At 38.3% G+C, this 17296-nt stretch overlaps 1 protein-coding gene and 1 long non-coding RNA gene across 4 annotated transcripts in view; one reads left to right on the top strand and one right to left on the bottom strand.

Annotated features, from left to right (window-relative positions):
* The window catches only part of LOC110203770 (uncharacterized), a 28983-nt gene extending 28097 nt beyond the window's left edge, over positions 1-886 (bottom strand). Inside the window, exon 1 of the long non-coding RNA XR_002323077.2 lies at positions 503-886. This is a non-coding gene — a long non-coding RNA (uncharacterized LOC110203770). The remainder of the gene's footprint in view (positions 1-502) is intronic.
* A 57-nt stretch (positions 887-943) lies between these two features.
* TMX1 (thioredoxin related transmembrane protein 1) overlaps positions 944-17296 on the top strand; it is a 47032-nt gene continuing 30679 nt past the window's right edge. For 2 of the 3 annotated variants that reach the window (XM_078151586.1, XM_078151587.1), the window contains exon 1: positions 944-1211. In XM_078151586.1, the coding sequence (XP_078007712.1) occupies positions 982-1211 (230 nt within the window). In that variant the 5' untranslated portion in view covers positions 944-981. The remainder of the gene's footprint in view (positions 1212-17296) is intronic. The other variant, XM_020980228.2, reaches the window with a different exon arrangement.

A 17296-nucleotide genomic window follows, 5' to 3' on the forward strand; every position in this document is an offset into this window, starting at 1 on the left:
TAAAGGCATACCTTTTACTTGTGTGCTATCTATGTGTACCTATTTTTCCTATTGACACTTTGGGTATTTCTGTGAGAATTTGCCCCAGACGTACAGGGAATGAATATTTTGTTTACTATAGTTCATGTTATTCCATTTCAGTAAATGTCATTCCTTTGAGCAAATTATTTCCTCTGCCTGACTATTGATGGTAAAAGTATCAGAGAGGATTGATGAGCTAGTGGAGTAGAGTATCCATTGAACCTGAGGCAATCTTTCCTCCTTAAGAGCATTGGGCCTGGAGTCAGGAAGACCGGAACTAAAATTTGACCTCAGACACTTACTAGCTGTATGACCTTGGGCAAGTCACTTAACCTCCATTTGCCTTGGCTTATCTGTAAAATGGGGATAATAATACCATTTAACCCCCAGAGTTGTGAGTCTCAAATGAAATAATAATCATAAAATGCCTAGCACAGTTCCGGGCAAACAGTAAGCACTATTTAACGTTTTCATCACTTACCATTCCACTGCCAATTCAAGAAGAGGTTGGTAGGCTTAGAGGTGGCATTACACATCTGAATGCCTTCTTCTGGATGCTTTCTAGCATATAAATATCCCTAAAATGTGGCCTTTCAAATTGCTAAGTTTTTGCTTACTTCATCTTCTTTACACCTTTCAGGACCTCTGGTGGTGGAAGGCGGGAGGGGGTCTGAGACGGAGTTAACATAGAGTAATATAAAATACTTGAAAGAAGGAGCTAAGATTTTTTGCCTGGAGTACAACAGTGAACTACAAACCAGTTCTTTTCAACCATTCTTTTCCCTCTTCCTATTGCATTTGCAAGACGCCAGCGCAGCACAGCACGCGTCAGCACAGCAGCCACTCCGCCCTGCGCACTAGAGTAAACAGGCTCCGCCCAGGAAGAAATCTTCACGCAGGCGCCTCCGTCTTGCGCATTGATACAAGGTTGGCTGCTCCCTTAGAGCGTTTGGAGCAGTCATGCGCAGTGAGCAGCGGGCCCCGGGGCTGGAGGTGGGAAATAGGGAGCTAACTGTTGCTCCCGGCACAGTCACTAAAATGGCGCAGTCCGGGAGTTCTCTGCCAGCCTTCATAGTATGGGTGCTATTGCTGTGTGAGACTCCAGGGATCCAAGGACTGTGGAGACATGTGAGGACCATCACGGACAAGAACTGGAAGGAACTGCTGGAAGGGGAATGGATGATTGAATTGTGAGTGTGGGAGCAGTAGTCCCTGGGCCCCTCTGCCCCCTTGGCCGCATCTTTAGCCTCGCTCTCGGGGACCCCCTGCGCCTCCCCTGTCCCCACCTCCACCCCGGCCGTGCTCAGAGGATGTTCTGTGACTCGTTGCCTTCCCTTCATGTTCGCCCCACCCCTCATTCTCAAACTTTGACTTCTTTCGGTTTGGGGAACCTGGTTTGTTTTCACTTTCTCCCCGACTTGCGGTAGAGGAGCCTTACATTCCTTTAGAGCCACGTTCTCACGCCTCTCTCCCCCCGCCCGCCTCAATTTCTTACTTTTGTTTCTGCCGCTGAACTGTTCTTGGGGTTTAATGAAGGTTTCTTTTTGGTTAATTTCCTAACAAATACCTTTATGAGGTATTTTATGAGGTGCTTACCATACTTTACAACAAAGGATGAACTGAGGCAGAGTTCTACAGCCAGTTCCTTCTCCTTCCCCTCTTATAGTTTTTTCTTCCGTTGAACCCATTTTTAACAACGGATAAAAAGTCTGTTGGTTGTCACTTTTAGACATTAGTGTTTTCAGCATATTTTTATTTTGTGATATTTGCTGTTATAATGAGTAAAATCAATTCACCATACAAGCGCCTGTCAGCAATAAATGTTTAATAAAGATAAGAATCTTTATTTCTCTCTATTAAGTCTCTGTATAGAGTAGATTGTAGGAGGAGGAAGAGGCCTTAGAGATCTCTAGTCTGTTTTACAGTTAAGAAACTGAGGTTCACTTAGGATAGCTCTCTAAGGGAATTCAGGGAAATGTACCAAGTTGTGTTTTCTGGTCTTTAAGTAGTATTAGAAGGTCAAGGAGAACAGAATATTCTTAAAAGAGGATATGGACCTCTGATGTTTTGCCTTCCTTTAAGTCCTAACTAAAAGCTCAACTTCTACAAGAAAACTTTCCCAATCTCCCTTAATCTTAGTGCCTTCTCTCCTTTAATTATCTTCAATTTATCCTGAATACATCTTGTTTTTACATAGTTGTTATGATAAGTTATGCTGATGGTTTTCCTAATATTTAACCAGCCCTGCAATCCTGCTACAAATCCAACCTGGTTATAGTTTGAGATCTTTGTAATATATTTCTGTAATCTCCATGCTAGTATTTTATTTACAATTATTGTATCCATATTCATTAAGGAAGTTGGCATATAGTTTTCTTTCTCTGTTATTGTGCTCCCTGGTTTAGGTATCAAAACTGTATTTGGAATTTGATAGGACTCCTTTACCTATTTTTTCAAATAGCTTATATCATATTGGGATTAAGTGTTCCTTAAAAGTTTGTTAGAATTCACTTGAGAATCCATCTGGTCATGGGGGTTTTTTCTTAGGAAGCTCATTGATGACTCATTCAGCTTTTTGCTAAAATAGGGTTATTCTCCTCTTCTGTTAATCTGGGCAATTTTTATTTTTGTAAATATTCATCCATTTCACCTAGATTGTCAGTTTTATTGGCATTCAGTTGGGCAAAATAACTTCTAATAATTGCATTAATTTCATCTTCATTTTCATTTTTTGATATTAATAATTTGGTTTATTTTTAAATCAAATTAATCAATGGTTTATCTGTTTCATTTTAAAAAAAAAGAGCCAGTTCCTAGTTTTAGTATATTAGTTTAATATATTTTTTAAACTTTCAGTTTTATTGATTTTCCAGATTTCCATTTTAGTGTTTAATTGCAGATTTTTGATTTGTTCTTTGTCTTTTTCTTTTAGTGAGATGGCTAATTTATTGATCCTCTTTTTCTCTCTTATTGATGTTAGCAATATAAATTTTCTCCTACGTACTAATTTAGCTGCATCCCACAAATTTTGGAACATTGTTTCATTATTGTTGTTGTCTTTAATGAAATTATTGTTTTCTATGATTTGTTCTTTCACTCCTTCATTCTTTCAGATTAGATTATTTAGTTTACAGTTAGCTTTGAAACTATGCTTCCACGCAGCTTTATGAAATGATTTTTTTTTTTGCATTATGGTATGAAAAGGGTACATTTAGCATTTCTGCTTTTCTGCATTTTGTTGTAAGGTTTTTATGCCCTAATACATGGTCAGTGTTTTTTTGAAGGTACCCTGTACAGTTGATAAAAAGGTATATTCCTTTCTATTCTCTTTCAGTTTTTTCCAGAGCCTATCATATTGTAACTTTTCTAAGAGTCTAATCATCTCCTTGACTTCTTTGTTATTAATTTTTTGGTTAGATTTATCTAGCTCTGAAAGGGGAAAGTTGAAGGTGTGCCACTCTAATAGTTTCATCATTTCCTCCTGTAATTAATTTAACTTTTCCTTTGAGAATTTGGATACTATGCCATTTGGTACATGTATGTTTGGTATTGATATTATTCGTTGTCTATGGTTTCTTTTATTTATTTATTTTAAATTAATTTATTTATTTTTAGTTTTCAGCATTCACTTCCATAAGCTTTTGAGTTTTAAATTTTCTGTCCCCCTTCCCAAGACGACATGCAGTCTGATATAGGCTCTACATATACATTCCTATTAAACATATTTTCCCATTAGTCATGGTGTAAAGAACAATTAGAACTAATAGGAGGGAACTATGAGAATAAAACACAAAACAACAAAGGAAAAGGATAGCAAATAGTATGCTTCTATCTGCATTCAGACTCCATAGTTCTTTCTCTGGATGTGGATAGTGTTTTCTAGCATTTACCATCATGAGTCTTTTGGAGTTGTATTAGATCCTTTCATTGCTAAGAAGAGCCAAGTCTATCAAAGTCAGTCATCACATATTGTGGCTGTTACTGTGTTTAATGTTCTCCTGGTTCTGCACATTTCACTCAGTATCCGTTCATATAAGTCTTTCCAGGTTTTTCTGAAGTCTGTCTGCTCATCATTTCTTATAGCACAATAGTATTCTATTACTTCATATACCACAACTTGTTCAGCCATTCTCCAGTTGATGGGCATCCCCTCAATTTCCAATTCTTTGCCACCACAAAAAAGAGCTGCTACAAATATTTTTATACATGTGGGTCCATTTTTATGATCTCAGCCTAGAAAGGGTATGCACAATTTTATAGCCTTTTGGGCATAGTTCCAAATTGCTCTCCAAAATGGTTGGATCAGTATACAACTCCACCAACAGTTCATTAGTGCTCCAATTTTCACACATCTTCTTCACCATTTATCATTGTCCTGTTTTGTCATATTAGCCAATTTCATAGGTGTGATGTGTTACCTCAGAGTTGTTTTGATTTGCATTTCTCTAATCAATAGTGATTTAGAGCATGTTTTCATGTAACTATAGATAGCTTTACTTTCTTCCTCTGAAAACTACCTGTTCATATCCTTTGACCATTTATCAATTGGGAAATGACTTGTATTCATATAAATTTGACTCATTTCTCTCTGTATTTTAAAAATGAGGTATTTATCAGAGACACTGGTTGTAAAAGTTCTTTCTCAGTTTTCTGCTTCCCTCCTAATTTTGGTTGCATTGGCTTTGTGCAAAAACTTTTCAATTTAATGTAACCAAAATTATTCATTTTACGTTTCATAATGTTCTCTATTTCTTGTTTGGTCATAAATTCTTCCCTTCTCCATAGATCTGAAAGGTAAACTATTCCTTGCTCTCCTAGTTTGCTTATAGTATCAGCCTTTATATCTAAATCATATACCTATTTTAACTTTATTTTGGTATATGATGTAAGATGTTAGGCTATGCCTCGTTTCTGCCATACTCTTTTCCAGTTTTCCCAACGGTTTTTGTCAAATAGTGCGTTCTTATCCCAAAAGTGGGGTCTTTGGGTTTATCAAACAGTAGATTACTGTTGGCCAGTACCAAGTAGTTTTGATGTTTGCTGCTTTATAATACAATTTCAGATCCGGTACAGCTAGGCCACCTTTCCTAGCATTTCTTTTCATTAATTCTCTTGATGTTCTGCACTTTTTGTTCTTCCAGATGAATTTTGTTTTTATTTTTTCTAGCTCTATAAAATAATATTTTGGTAGTTTAATGCATATGACACTGAATAAGTAAATTAATTTAGGTAGAATTGTCATTTTTATTATGTTACTTGGCCTACCCAAGAGCAGTTGTTTTTTTGAATTATTTAGATCTGACTTTGTGTGAAAAGTGTTTCATAATTGTGTTCATATAGTTCCTGGGTTTGTTTTGGCAGATGGACTCCTAAATATTTTATAATATCTATAGTAACTTTAAATGAAATTTCTCTTTCTAGCTGTTGGATTTTGTTAGTAATATATAGAAATGCCAGTGATTTGTGTGGGTTTATTTTATATCCTGCAACTTTGCTAAAGTTGTTTATTATTTCAGGTAGTTTTTTAGTTGATGCTCCAGGGTTCTCTAAGTATACCATCATATCATCTGCAAAGAGTGATAGTTTTGTTTCTTCTTTGCCTGTTCTAATTCCTTCAATTTCCTTTTTTGCTCTTATTGCTAAAGCTAACATTTCTAGTACCATATTGAATAATAGTGGTAATAGGACATCCTTGTTTCATCAGAAATGCTTCTAGCTTATCCCCATTAGATATGATGCTTGCTGATGTAGATAGATGTTAGTTATTATTTCAGGAAAGACTCCATTTATTCCTGTGCTTTCTAGTGTTCTTAATAGGAATGGGTGTTGTATTTTGTCAAAAGCTTTTTTTGCTCCTATTGAGATAATTATATGATTTCTGTTAGGTTTTTTTGTTGATATGATCAGTTATGCTGATAGTTTGCCCAATATTGAACCAGCCCTGCATTCCTGGTAGAAATCCTACCTGGTTATAATCTCGTGATAAATTGCTGTAATCTCTTTGCTAATATTTTATTTTAAATTTTTGCATCTATATTTATTAGGGAAATTGATCTATAATTTTCTTTCTCTGTTTTTACTCTTTCTGGTTTAGGTATCAACACCATATTTGTATCATAAAAAGAATTTGGTAAGACTCTGTCTTTGCCTCTTTTCCCATATAGTCTATATAGTATTGGAATTAATTGTTCTTTAAGTGTTTGATAGAATTCGCATGTAAATCCATCTTGCCCTGGAGATTTTTTCCTAGGGAGTTGGTTTGCTTCTTTCTTATTTTTAATCAAATTAACAAAAGGTTTATCTGTTTTATTGTTTTTTTTTTCATAACACCAGTTCTTAGTTTTATTTATTAGTTTAATAGTTTTCTTAATTTCAATTTTATTAATCTCTCCTTTGGTTTTCAGCATTTCTAATTTAGTATTTAATTGAGCATTTTATATTTGTTCTTGCCTAATTCGTTGCTCTTGTCTTTTTCTATTTTATTCATGTAAGCATTTTAGAGATACAAAATTTCCCCTAAGTATTGCTTTCACTGCATCCCATAAGTTTTGGTATGTTGTCTCTTTATTGTCATTCTCTTGGTTGAAGTTAATGATTGTTTCTGTGATTTATTGTTTGGCCCATTCATTCTTTAGGATTAGATTATTTAGTTTCCAATTAATTTTTAATCTATCTTTCCATGGCCCTTTATAACACGTAATTTTTATTGCATTATGATCTCAAAAGGATACATTTAATACTTCTTTTCTGCATTGGATTATGAGGTTTTTATGCCCTAATACATAGTCAGTTTTTGTGTAGATGCTATATACCATTGAGAAAAAAGTATATTCTTTTCTATCCCCATTCATTTTTCTCCAGAGGTCTACCATATGTAACTTTTCTAAAATTCTGTTCAGCTCCTTAACTTCTTTCTTGTTTATTTTGTGGTTAGATTTTTCTAGTTCAGAGAGAGGGAGATTGAGGTCCCACGCTAGTATAGTTTTGTTGTCTATTTATTCCTGTAGCTCCCTTAACTTCTCCTGTAAGAATTTGGATGCTATACCATTTGGTGCTTATGTGTTTAGTAATCATATTACTTCATTGTCTGTGGTACCTTTTAGCAGGATGTAGTTTCCTTCCTTATCTCTTTTAATTAGATCTATTTTTGCTTTTGCTTTGTCTGAGATCAGGATTGCTACCCCTGCTTTTATTACTTTAGCTGAAGCATAATACTGTAGCCTTTCCCCTTTAACCTGTGTGTATCCGTCCCTCTTTTTCAAATGTGTTTCTTGTAAACAACATATTGTTGGATAGTGGTTTTTAATCCATTCTGCTCTTTGTTTCCTTTTTATGGGAGAGTTCATCCCACTCATATTCACAGTTATGATTACTGTCTGTGTCTTTTTCTCCATCTATCCCTCCTCCCTTTTTATGCTTTTTTTCTCCTTTTCCCTCCTCACTAGTTTTGCTTTTGACCACTGCTTCCCTCAATCTGCCCTCCCTATCTGCCCCCTCCTTTTCTATCCCTTTTCCATTACTACTTCCCTACCTTCTTTCCCACCTCCCTTTTCTCTCCTCTTTCCCCTCCTGCTGCTTATACGGCAAGTTAGATTTCTGTAACTAACTATGTTATTTCCTCCTTGAGCCAAATCCAATGAGAGTACAATTCAAACAATGCTCATCTCCCTCCCTTCTTTCCCTCTACTGTAATGTCTTTGTGCCTTTTTATGTGATGGAATTTACCATTTTCTGCCTCCTTCCCTCTTCTCCCATTACAGTTCCTTTTTACTACTTCATTGGTTTTTTATCGGCATATCAAAGTCAACTTAAAACCACCCCCTCTGTGTATATCCATTTTAAATATCATAATAAAGACACAGTTCTCAAGAGTTGTAAGTATCATCTTCCCATGTAGGGATGTAAACAGTTTACCCTTATTTAATAACATGTTTTTTCCCCCATTTCCTGTTTACCTTTTTATGCCTCTTTTGGATCTTGTATTTGAAGATCAAATTTTCAGTTGAACTTCTGGTCTTTTCATCAGGAAAGTCTGGAAGTTCCCTATTTCATTGAATATCCATCTCCTTCCCTGAAAGATTATGCTCAGTTTTGCTGGGTAGTTGATCCTTGGTTGTAATCCAACCTCCTTTGCCTTATAGTATATCATATCCCAAGCCCTCCGATCTTTTCATGTAGAAACTACAAAGTCCCGCCTATTCTGACTGTGGTTCAACAGTATTTGAATTGTTTTTTTCTAGCTGCTTACAGGATTTTCTTCTTGACCTGATGATTATGGAATTTGGCTACAATTTTCCTTGGTGTTTTCAATTTGTGATCTCTTTCAGGAGGTGATTGGTAGATTCTTTCAATGACTATTTTACCCTCTGGTTCTAGGGCCTCAGGGCAGTTTTCTTTGATGATTTTTTGAAAGATACTGTGCAGGCTCTTTTTTTGATTGTGGCTTTCAGGTAGACCAATAATTGTTAAATTATCTCTCCTTGATCTATTTTCCAAGTCATTTGTTTTTCCAATGAGGAATTTTACATTTTCTTCTATTTTTTCATTCTTTGGATTTTCTTTGGCTGATTCTTGATGTCTCATAGAGTCATTAGCTTCCAGTTGTCCACTTCTGATTTTTAATTAATTGTTTTCTTCATTTAGCTTTTGTATCTCCTTTTCCATTTGTCCCTTTTTACTTTTTAAGGAGTTCTCTTCAGTGAGTTTCTGTGCCTCCTTTTCCATTTGGCCAGTTCTGCTTTTTAAGAAGTTGTTTTCTTCATGTATTTTTTTTTCCATTTTGTCAACTGTATTTTTAAAGGAGTTATTTAGTTTTTCTCCTGCCTGTCTTATTTGACTTTTAAAAGCCTTCTTGAGCTATTACAAGAAGGCTTTTGGGGCTTGAGACCAGTTCATATTCCCCTCTGAGGTTTCAGATGTGGGTATATTGACAATGTTGTCTTTTCCTGAATTTGTGTTTTGATTTTCCCTGTCACCAAGATACTTCTCTATGGTTGTTGTTTTTCTATGTTGCTTTTTGCTCATATTGTTTCCCTTTTTTCTGGCTTTTAAAGTTGATCTCTGCTTCTGGGGCATAAGGGGCATTGTCGCAGGCTTTTTGTGCTGGGGACTAGGGGCCTGGTTACTGATTTGTGAGATGGGACTTGCCACTGGCTTGCTGGGACACTTCTCTTTCCCTATTGGTCCCTTTCAGCCACAGCAAGAGGGACCTTTCCCTTTAATCCCCCTGGCCTCCAGAGCTAAAAGGCTGTTGCACTTTGTCTTTCTGCTGGCTACATTATTTCAGGATTTTTCCTGGGACAACATCCCTGGGTTTTTCAAGGTCAATAAGGGAGGGTGAGAGTGACTTAGTGCTTATGCTGCCATCTTGGCTCCTGGAAGTCAAAATAGGTGATTTTCAAATAATTAGTCTGTGGGTTAATCTGTCCAGGAGCAGCCACCACTGCTGCCAATTCAGTCACTCCCAGTGCCTGTTCCTGGTTTGCTAGGGCTGGGCCTATATTGGCATGCCCTGCAGCCCTGCATTGGACTGGGCTTCCCTCTCACTCAGTTCCTGCAGACCCCTCCCACTGACCTTCTAACTTGTCTTTGGAGTCTGTGGACTGAGAAGATTGGAAACTGCCCCTGCTGCCAGTCATTTAGTACTAGATTTGCCCTGCGGCCTGTGTTTTGGATGCTCCTCTCCCAGGCCGGTGCAACAGACCTTTCATGTCAACTTTTCAGGTTGTCTTGGGCTGGAAATCTGCCTTACTCTGTCTGTTTGTAGGTTCTGCCACTCTAGAATTTGTTCAGTCACGTTTTAGAGGTATTTGAAGGGGCTTGGGGGAGAACTTGGCCTAGTTCCTGCTTTTACTCTGCCAACTCATGGTTTCATTTCATGCTTATCCCTTTTAATTAGATCTATTTTTGCTTTTCCTTTGTCTGAGATCATCATTGCTACCCTTACTTTTTTTTTTTAACTTTAGCTAAAGCATAATAGATTCTGCTTCATCCTCTTATTTTAACTCCGAGTTTTTCTGTGTTTGTAGTGTGTTTCTTATATACAGCATATTGTTGGATCCTAATTTCTAAACTTTTCTACCACTCTCTTCCGTTTTATGGCTTAGATCCTTCCATTCACATTATGATTACTAAGTGTATATTTTGCTCCATTCTATTTTTTTCTATTTCTCTCTCTCTCTTTTTATCCTGTCCATCTTTTGACACTGTTTTGCTTCTGACCCCTGCCTGCTTTTTTTCTGCCTTTTTATTACTTCCCACCCACCTTCTTTTATTCCCTTCCCCTCTATCTATCTTTATTTCTATCTATCTCTTTTCCTTTGTGTTAGATGTGAGTGAGGTTCTAGTGTTACATGCCCCCCACCGCCCCTACCATTTTCCCCTCCAGTGTAAAAATTCTTTCTTGTGTGCATCTTTTTAGTAAAATATTTTTTTTTCTCATTCTTCCTCTGCCTTTCCCATTCTTTCAGGGCACCCTTCTTTCTCACCTGTCTTTTTTTTTTAACATTATTCAACATAATGGACTTATTCCTATACCTTTTTTCTATATAGAATCCCTTTAACTGCCATAATAATGATATGGTTCCTAGAAGATACGTTTATCATCTTCCCATATAGATAGGTAATCATTTTTACTTTTGTGAATTTCTTTTTTCATGTTTTCCTTTTTATGCTTCTCTTGGGTCTTGTGTTTTTATGTAAAATTTCCTATTCCCCTCTGGTCTTTTTATTAGGAAAACTTAAAGTCCTCCATTTTGTTTATTTTTTCTTCCTTGAAGGATTATACTCAGTTTTGCTGATTAGGTTATTCTTGATTATAATCCGAGCTCTTTTGCTTTTTGGAATATCATGCTCAAAGCCCTCTACTTCTTTAAAGTGGTGGTTGCTAAATCTTGAGTGAGCCAATCTGTTGCTGTACTGTATTTGAATTTAAGGTTTATTTCTGGCTGTTTGAAGTACTTTCTTTTTGACCTAGGATCTCTGGAATTTAGCTAAAGTATTCCAGGGAGTTTTCATTTTGGGATTCATTTGGGTAGTGATTAGTGGATTCTTTCAATTTCTACTTTACCCTTTAGTTCTAGGTGAATGGAATACCATTGTGAAGACTTCTCAGTGTAATTAAGATTTGGGACAAGACTATCCTGGACCTGGTAGTGGGTCCAGGAGGTGGCAAAGGGTTCAGTGTAGATTTCTGTAAGATCATTTTTTTTTCTTCTCCGGGTGCCAGACATTAGTCGTGGGAATTTGTCTAATTGTTAAAGCTCTGGCCTGGCCTTTGACCTTACCCAAATGTGTTTTCTTCAGGGTTATATAAGCTGATTTCTACCTCTGTGGGCCGTCTCCCGTCATCAGAGCTTACTGATGGACTGATGGAGGGACACCCAAATCTCGAGATTTGAAATAATAATAATTATAGCTATAATAAACTTTCTGTTTCTCCTTGTACACCTCTGTGTTTTGTTTTATTTTTAATTTGAGTGGCATCCCACACATAGGGTATAAGGCCAATTTTGCAGGATAATTTCTTAAAAAATGATGTTCTGGGCTCTTTTTTTGTTCATGGCTTACAGGTAATCTAATAATTCTTAAATAATTTCTCCTTGATCTATTTTTCAAGTCAATTGCTTTTTCATTGAGATATTTCTTTTGTTTTTTTCTTTTTCTTTCTTTTTTTGTTTTGTTTTGTTTGTTTTTGAGAGGCAGTGGAGTTAACTGACTTGTCCAGAGTCACACAGCTAGTGAGTGTTAGGTATCTGAGGCCTGATTTGAATTCAGGTCCTCCTGACTCCAGGGCCAGTGCTCTATCCACTGCGCCACCTAGCTACCACCCCCCTTTTTTTGAGGGTCGTAAGTGGGCATTTATTATTTAAGTTGAAGAACAAGTTGTGAAGGGGTAGGAAGCACAATCATAACAGAGAGTCCAAGGTGGAGTCCTAGGGGAGAGGGAAGAAGGGAGAGAGACAGGGAGACAAGAGCCTCTCCTCTGCCTCTGCTGTAGATGGGGTTGATCCTGATTTCTGAGCCTTGGTCCCCGGCCCACAATGAAGCGCACGATAAGATGAGGTTCCAGGGGCTACAGGTTTAGGAAACATCAAGGGGTGGCCAAAGTTACACCACTAACCAGAAATGAGGGCTGGGATCTTCCTTGGATCAGCAGCATGGCTTCCTTTTAGGAATTGAAGCATAGTAATAAGTTCCGTTGCACTTATTTCAGCTCTTATGAAACATTCTTATATTTAAAATCTTTGTGCTCAAGAATTCTGTCCTGGCCTTTCTGACTTCTTGTGCTTTTGCTCCTGGTGTCTTTGAATGTGCATCCAACTTGTAAGCTGCCCGTTCAAGAGCTGCTACTTGCTCCTCAGTTAAAGAGATCAGTTCCACATAAGGCTGAAGTGCTGGTTATTTCTGGTTTAAGTCCTTTAGGTTTCTACTTATGTTTACTGCATATCTTTCATTTCTAGATACTTCAAGCTGGTCAGCTTGTTGTTTTCCAGAAGTTTATAGTCTTCACTGGTCAGTTTGCCTGTTAGGTACATGGCCATTTTGGAGAACACGTCCTGGAACAGCCCTGTGATGTCTCCAGCACAGTATTGTCTAGGCCGGGAAAGGGAAGAAGGAGAAAAGATGGAGCTGAAGATAGGGATGGGGAGAAAGGGGGGTGAAGGGGAGAAAAAGGGAAGGGTTGGAGAAGGAGGTAAGGGGAGGGGCTGTTGAGATATTTCACGTGTTCTATTTTTTTTTATTCTTTTGACTTTCTTTCATTGCTTCTTGGCATTATTACATTCTGTTTGCCCAGTTTTAATTTTTGAGGAATTATTTTCTTCAGTGAATTTTTGTACCTCTTTTTCCATTTGGCCAGTTTAATTTTTTTAGAGTTATTTTCATCAGTGAATTTTTGTATCTCTTTTTCTGTTAGGCCAATTCTGTTTTTTAAGGTTTTATTTTCTTTTACTAATCTGTTAATTGTCTTTTCATAATGTTTTTCCTTTGCTTTCATTTCTTTGCCTGATTTTTCCTCTACCACTCTAATTTGATTTTGCAAATAATTTTTTAGCTCTTTGAAGAATTCTTGTTGGATTTGTTTCAAAATGACTTCATTGTCTTCTTCTGAGTTAGTATTTTGATTTTCCCTGTCACCATATTAGCTTTTTTTAGTTAGGTTCTTTTATTGCTCATTTTCCCACTATTTCTTGATATAATGTTGGGCTTTGTTCCCAGTGTGTTGGGGAAGGGCTCTGTCTCAAGCTTTAGGCTTTTTCTGCATTGCCCTGAAAAGGCCAGTTCTGGGAGTTTAGAAGTTTTTGGTGCTTCTAAGGCAGTGTGATCTGGGTGAGGTGTGGTCAGTGCTTTTCTTGGTCTACACCCTGGTTCTTAACCAGGAAATGCCTCTCATTCCTTGGAATTGCAATTGATAACTGCTCCTCAGGGTCCCTTGTTTGTTTGTTTTTTAAATTTTTTTTAACATGTTTTTAAAACTTTGGGTTACAAATTTTCTCCCTCCCCACCCACCCTCATTGAGAAGGCAAGCATCTCGATACAGGTTATAGATGCAAAACACTTCTATAGTAGTCCTATTGTGGAAAAACTAGGTATATTTCCCTTCATCCTATCCTACTCCGCATTTATTCTATATTCTCTTTTGACCATGTCCCTCCTCAGAAGTGTTTGCTTTTGATTATTCCCTCCCCCAGTCTTCCCTCCCCTCTATCAAACCCTTGCTCTCTTGTCTCCTTCCCCCCTTATTTTCCTTTAGGGTAAGATGGATTTCCATACCTCATTGTGTATGTTATTCCCTCCTTAAGCCAAATCCTATGAGAATAAGATTCACTCATTCCCTCTCACCTTCTCCCACTTCTCCACTGTGAAAGCCTTTTTCTTGTCTGTTTCATGTGAGATAATTTACCCCATTCTACCTCTCCCTTTCTCCTTCTCCCAGTATAATCCTCTCTCACCCCTTAATTTTATTTTCTAGATATCACTCCTTCATCTTCAATCTACCCTGTGCCCTCTATCTATCTATCTATGTATACATACATATAATTTTTTTCCCTTCCCATTGCCCTAATACTGACAAAGGACTTATGAGTTACAAATATCATCTTTCCCTGCAGGAATGTAAACAGTCCAACCTTAATAAGTCTTATGATTTTTCTTTCCTGTTTACCTCTTCCATGTTTCACTTGAGCCTTGTATTTGAAAGTCAAATTTTATATTCAGCTCTGGTCCTTTCCTCAGGAATGCTTGAAAGTCCCCTATTTCATTGAATGACAATTTTTTACCCTGAAGGATTACACTCAGTTTTGCTGGGTAGGTGATTCTTGGTAGTAGTCCTATCCCTTTTGCCCTCCAGAATATCATACTCCATGCCCTCCAGACCCTTAATGTAGAAGCTGCTAAATCTTGTGTTATCCTGATTGCGTTCCACAATACTTGAATTGTTTCTTTCTGGCTGCCTACTTCTCCTTGACCTGGGAATTATGGAATTTGGCTACAATATTCCTAAGAGTTTTCCTTTGGGGATCTCTTTCAGGCGGTGATTGGTGGATTCTTTCAATTTCTATTTTGCCCTCTGGTTCTAAAATATCAGAGCAGTTTTCCTTGATAATTTCTTGAAAGATGACGTGTAGGCTCTGTTTTTGATCATGGCTTTCAGGTAGTCCAATAATTTTTTAAGTTCTCTCTCCTGGATCTGTTTTCCCGGTCAGTTGTTTTCCCAGTGGGATATTTCACATTCTTTCTACTTTTTCATTCTTTTGGATTTGGTTTACAATGCCTTTATTTCTCAAATTGTCACTAGCTTCCAATTTCTCCATTCTAATTAATTTTTAAGGAAGTATTTTCTTCAGTAAGCTTTTGGACTTCCTTTTCCATTTGGCAAATTTTGCTTTTTAGGGCATTCTTGTCCTCATTGGCTTTTTGGACCTCTTTTGCCATTTGGGTTAGGCTATTTTTTAAGGTGTTGTTTTCTTCAGTATTTTTTTGGGTCTCCTTTACATCACTCTCAGTTTTTCTTCTGCTTCTCTTACTTGCTTCTCAAAATCCTTCTTGAGCTCTTCCATGGCCTGAGACCATGCGATCATATTTTTCTTGGAGGCTTTGGATGTAGGAGCTTTGGCTTTGTTGTCCTCTTCTGGTTGCATGTTTTCTGGATCTTCTTTGTCACCAAAGTAAGATAATATAGTCTGACTCTTTCTGTGCTGCTTGCTCATGATCCCGGCCAATTACTTGAGTTATAAACTCTTTGTTAAGGTAGGAGTCTGTTTCCAGTATGGAGAATGTACTGTCCCAAGCTTCAGGGGTTTTGTGCATCTATTTTCAGAGATACTTCTAGGGACCTGTAAATTTTCAGTTCTTCCAAGGTGCTGTGATCAAGGGAGAGGTGTTTGCTCCTTTCCTGGCCAGTGCTGTGGTCTATGGGTGACCACAAGCACTCTTTTCTGACTCAAACCTGTGAGAGTTTTCTCTGCACAGCCACTACAAGCTCCACCATGCCAGTGTTCCTCCTCACCCCAGGACTGCCACCCAGAACTGTGACCCAGATCCTAGCATGGGCAAAGCAAGAGAATCCTGCACCAGCAGAGAGATCCCTGCAATCCCCCTCTGATCAGCCACTCGATTCCCCCTTAGTCGGTGGGCCAGAAGCTCAGGAGGCAGCTGCCATCCCCGGGGCCGAGCTCCGGAACTGAAGCTGAGACCACCTTGCTTCACTCTCTCACCACCCCAGACACAGACTTTTCCCACTGACCTCCTAAGTTGTCTTTGGCATTCTTGGGTTTAGAAGTCTGGAAACCACCACAGCTGCCCACAATTCAGTCCTCTGAGGCCTGAGGTTCCCTGTGGCCTGTGTGCCCATGCCTAACTGCGCTCCTCTACTGGCCCATTGCGATATGCCTTTTTTGATCAACCATCCAGGTTGTCTTGGGCTGGAAATTTGTTTCACTCTGTCTTTTTGTGGGTTCTGCTGCTTTAGAATTTGTTCAGAGCCATTTTTTACAGGTATTTGAAGGGGTTTGGGAGAGAGCTCAAGCAAGTCACTGCTTTTACTCCACCATCTTCGCTCTGCCCCACCCCTCGTTTCTTTGCACTGCCCCTCAGGATTTCCACTCTCAAACAAAAGTGCTCCTCTGTGCCCTTGAACTGTGACCCAGAAGTGGATATGAACAATGGAGTTGCCAAACAGTTGCTCCTCAAGACTCCTACTCCCTCTTGAGCATTCCTCTATGCCGTCAAACTGTGATCCAGGAGTGAGAATAGGCAATAGAGTTGTCAAACAGGATCTGGTCCTGCATGTAGTGCTTACACAGGAGTACCTTGTAACATCTTTCTGACCAGTTTCTAGGTCCCCTTATCATCTCTGCTTGAGAGCTCCCAAAGCTGTGGCTGCTTCTATCCCTACCACCTCCTCTGACCACTGGTGTTTTATCCACATGGGCCCACCTCCAGCCTTCTCCCCCATGACACCGATTTTTCTTTCTGATCACCTAAGTTGTCTTGGACTGGAAGAATGTCTCACTCTGACCTTTGGTTTGGCTCTGCCACTCCCGAAGTCAATTTGAGGTATTATTTTAAAGTTATTTGGAGGGTAATGTTGGGAGAGCTCAGCTGAGTGCTTCTGTATTCTGCTGTCTTCATCTTTTTCTGCCTCCAGAAGTCATATTCACTAGTGAATCTTTTCACTTAAGATTCTTTATTTTCTCCGGTTTCATTTGGCAGCATGTGGATAGGAACAGAAGGCCAAAGATGGTGGGAATAATAAGGTGCAATAAGGTATGATTAACAGTAGTACAAGTGGGCAAGGAATTCAAGTGTGTAGCTGCTAGTTTAGATAGTGCAGAGTTGAAGTCTGGTAGTTCATCAGAAGGTCAAGATAGGGAAAGGAGGAGGTATAGCTAGTGAAAAAGTAATGGCTTGGGAATGGACCGAGGGTAGAGGGCTTGGAGGTCACAGTGAAGATAGAAAATAAGGTTAGGAATCATAAGGCAGAGGAAAAATGGAAGGATAGAAGGTTATGATTAGATAAAGGAATTTTTAAAGTTCATAAACCTGGAGGTAGGAACTACAATCATTTCTGTGTGTAGCTCAGATGGAGGGGAGGAGCAATGATCAATCATAACCAGAGAATTCTTGGTGAAGCATTGTACTTACTCTACCTGTATCTTTTTAGAGAAGAAGGTATGTGTTGTCAAGGCCTGGCAGATGTATTGATTTTTATTTAACTGTGCTTCTTTGTTACAGAGGGAAAAGTACTCAGGAGAATGGGGATGGGAATCTTTCA

This window comes from Phascolarctos cinereus, unplaced genomic scaffold (genome assembly GCF_003287225.1).
Source record: "Phascolarctos cinereus isolate Bilbo 61053 unplaced genomic scaffold, phaCin_HiC Scaffold_3;HRSCAF=262, whole genome shotgun sequence".
Lineage (NCBI taxonomy): Eukaryota > Metazoa > Chordata > Mammalia > Diprotodontia > Phascolarctidae > Phascolarctos > Phascolarctos cinereus.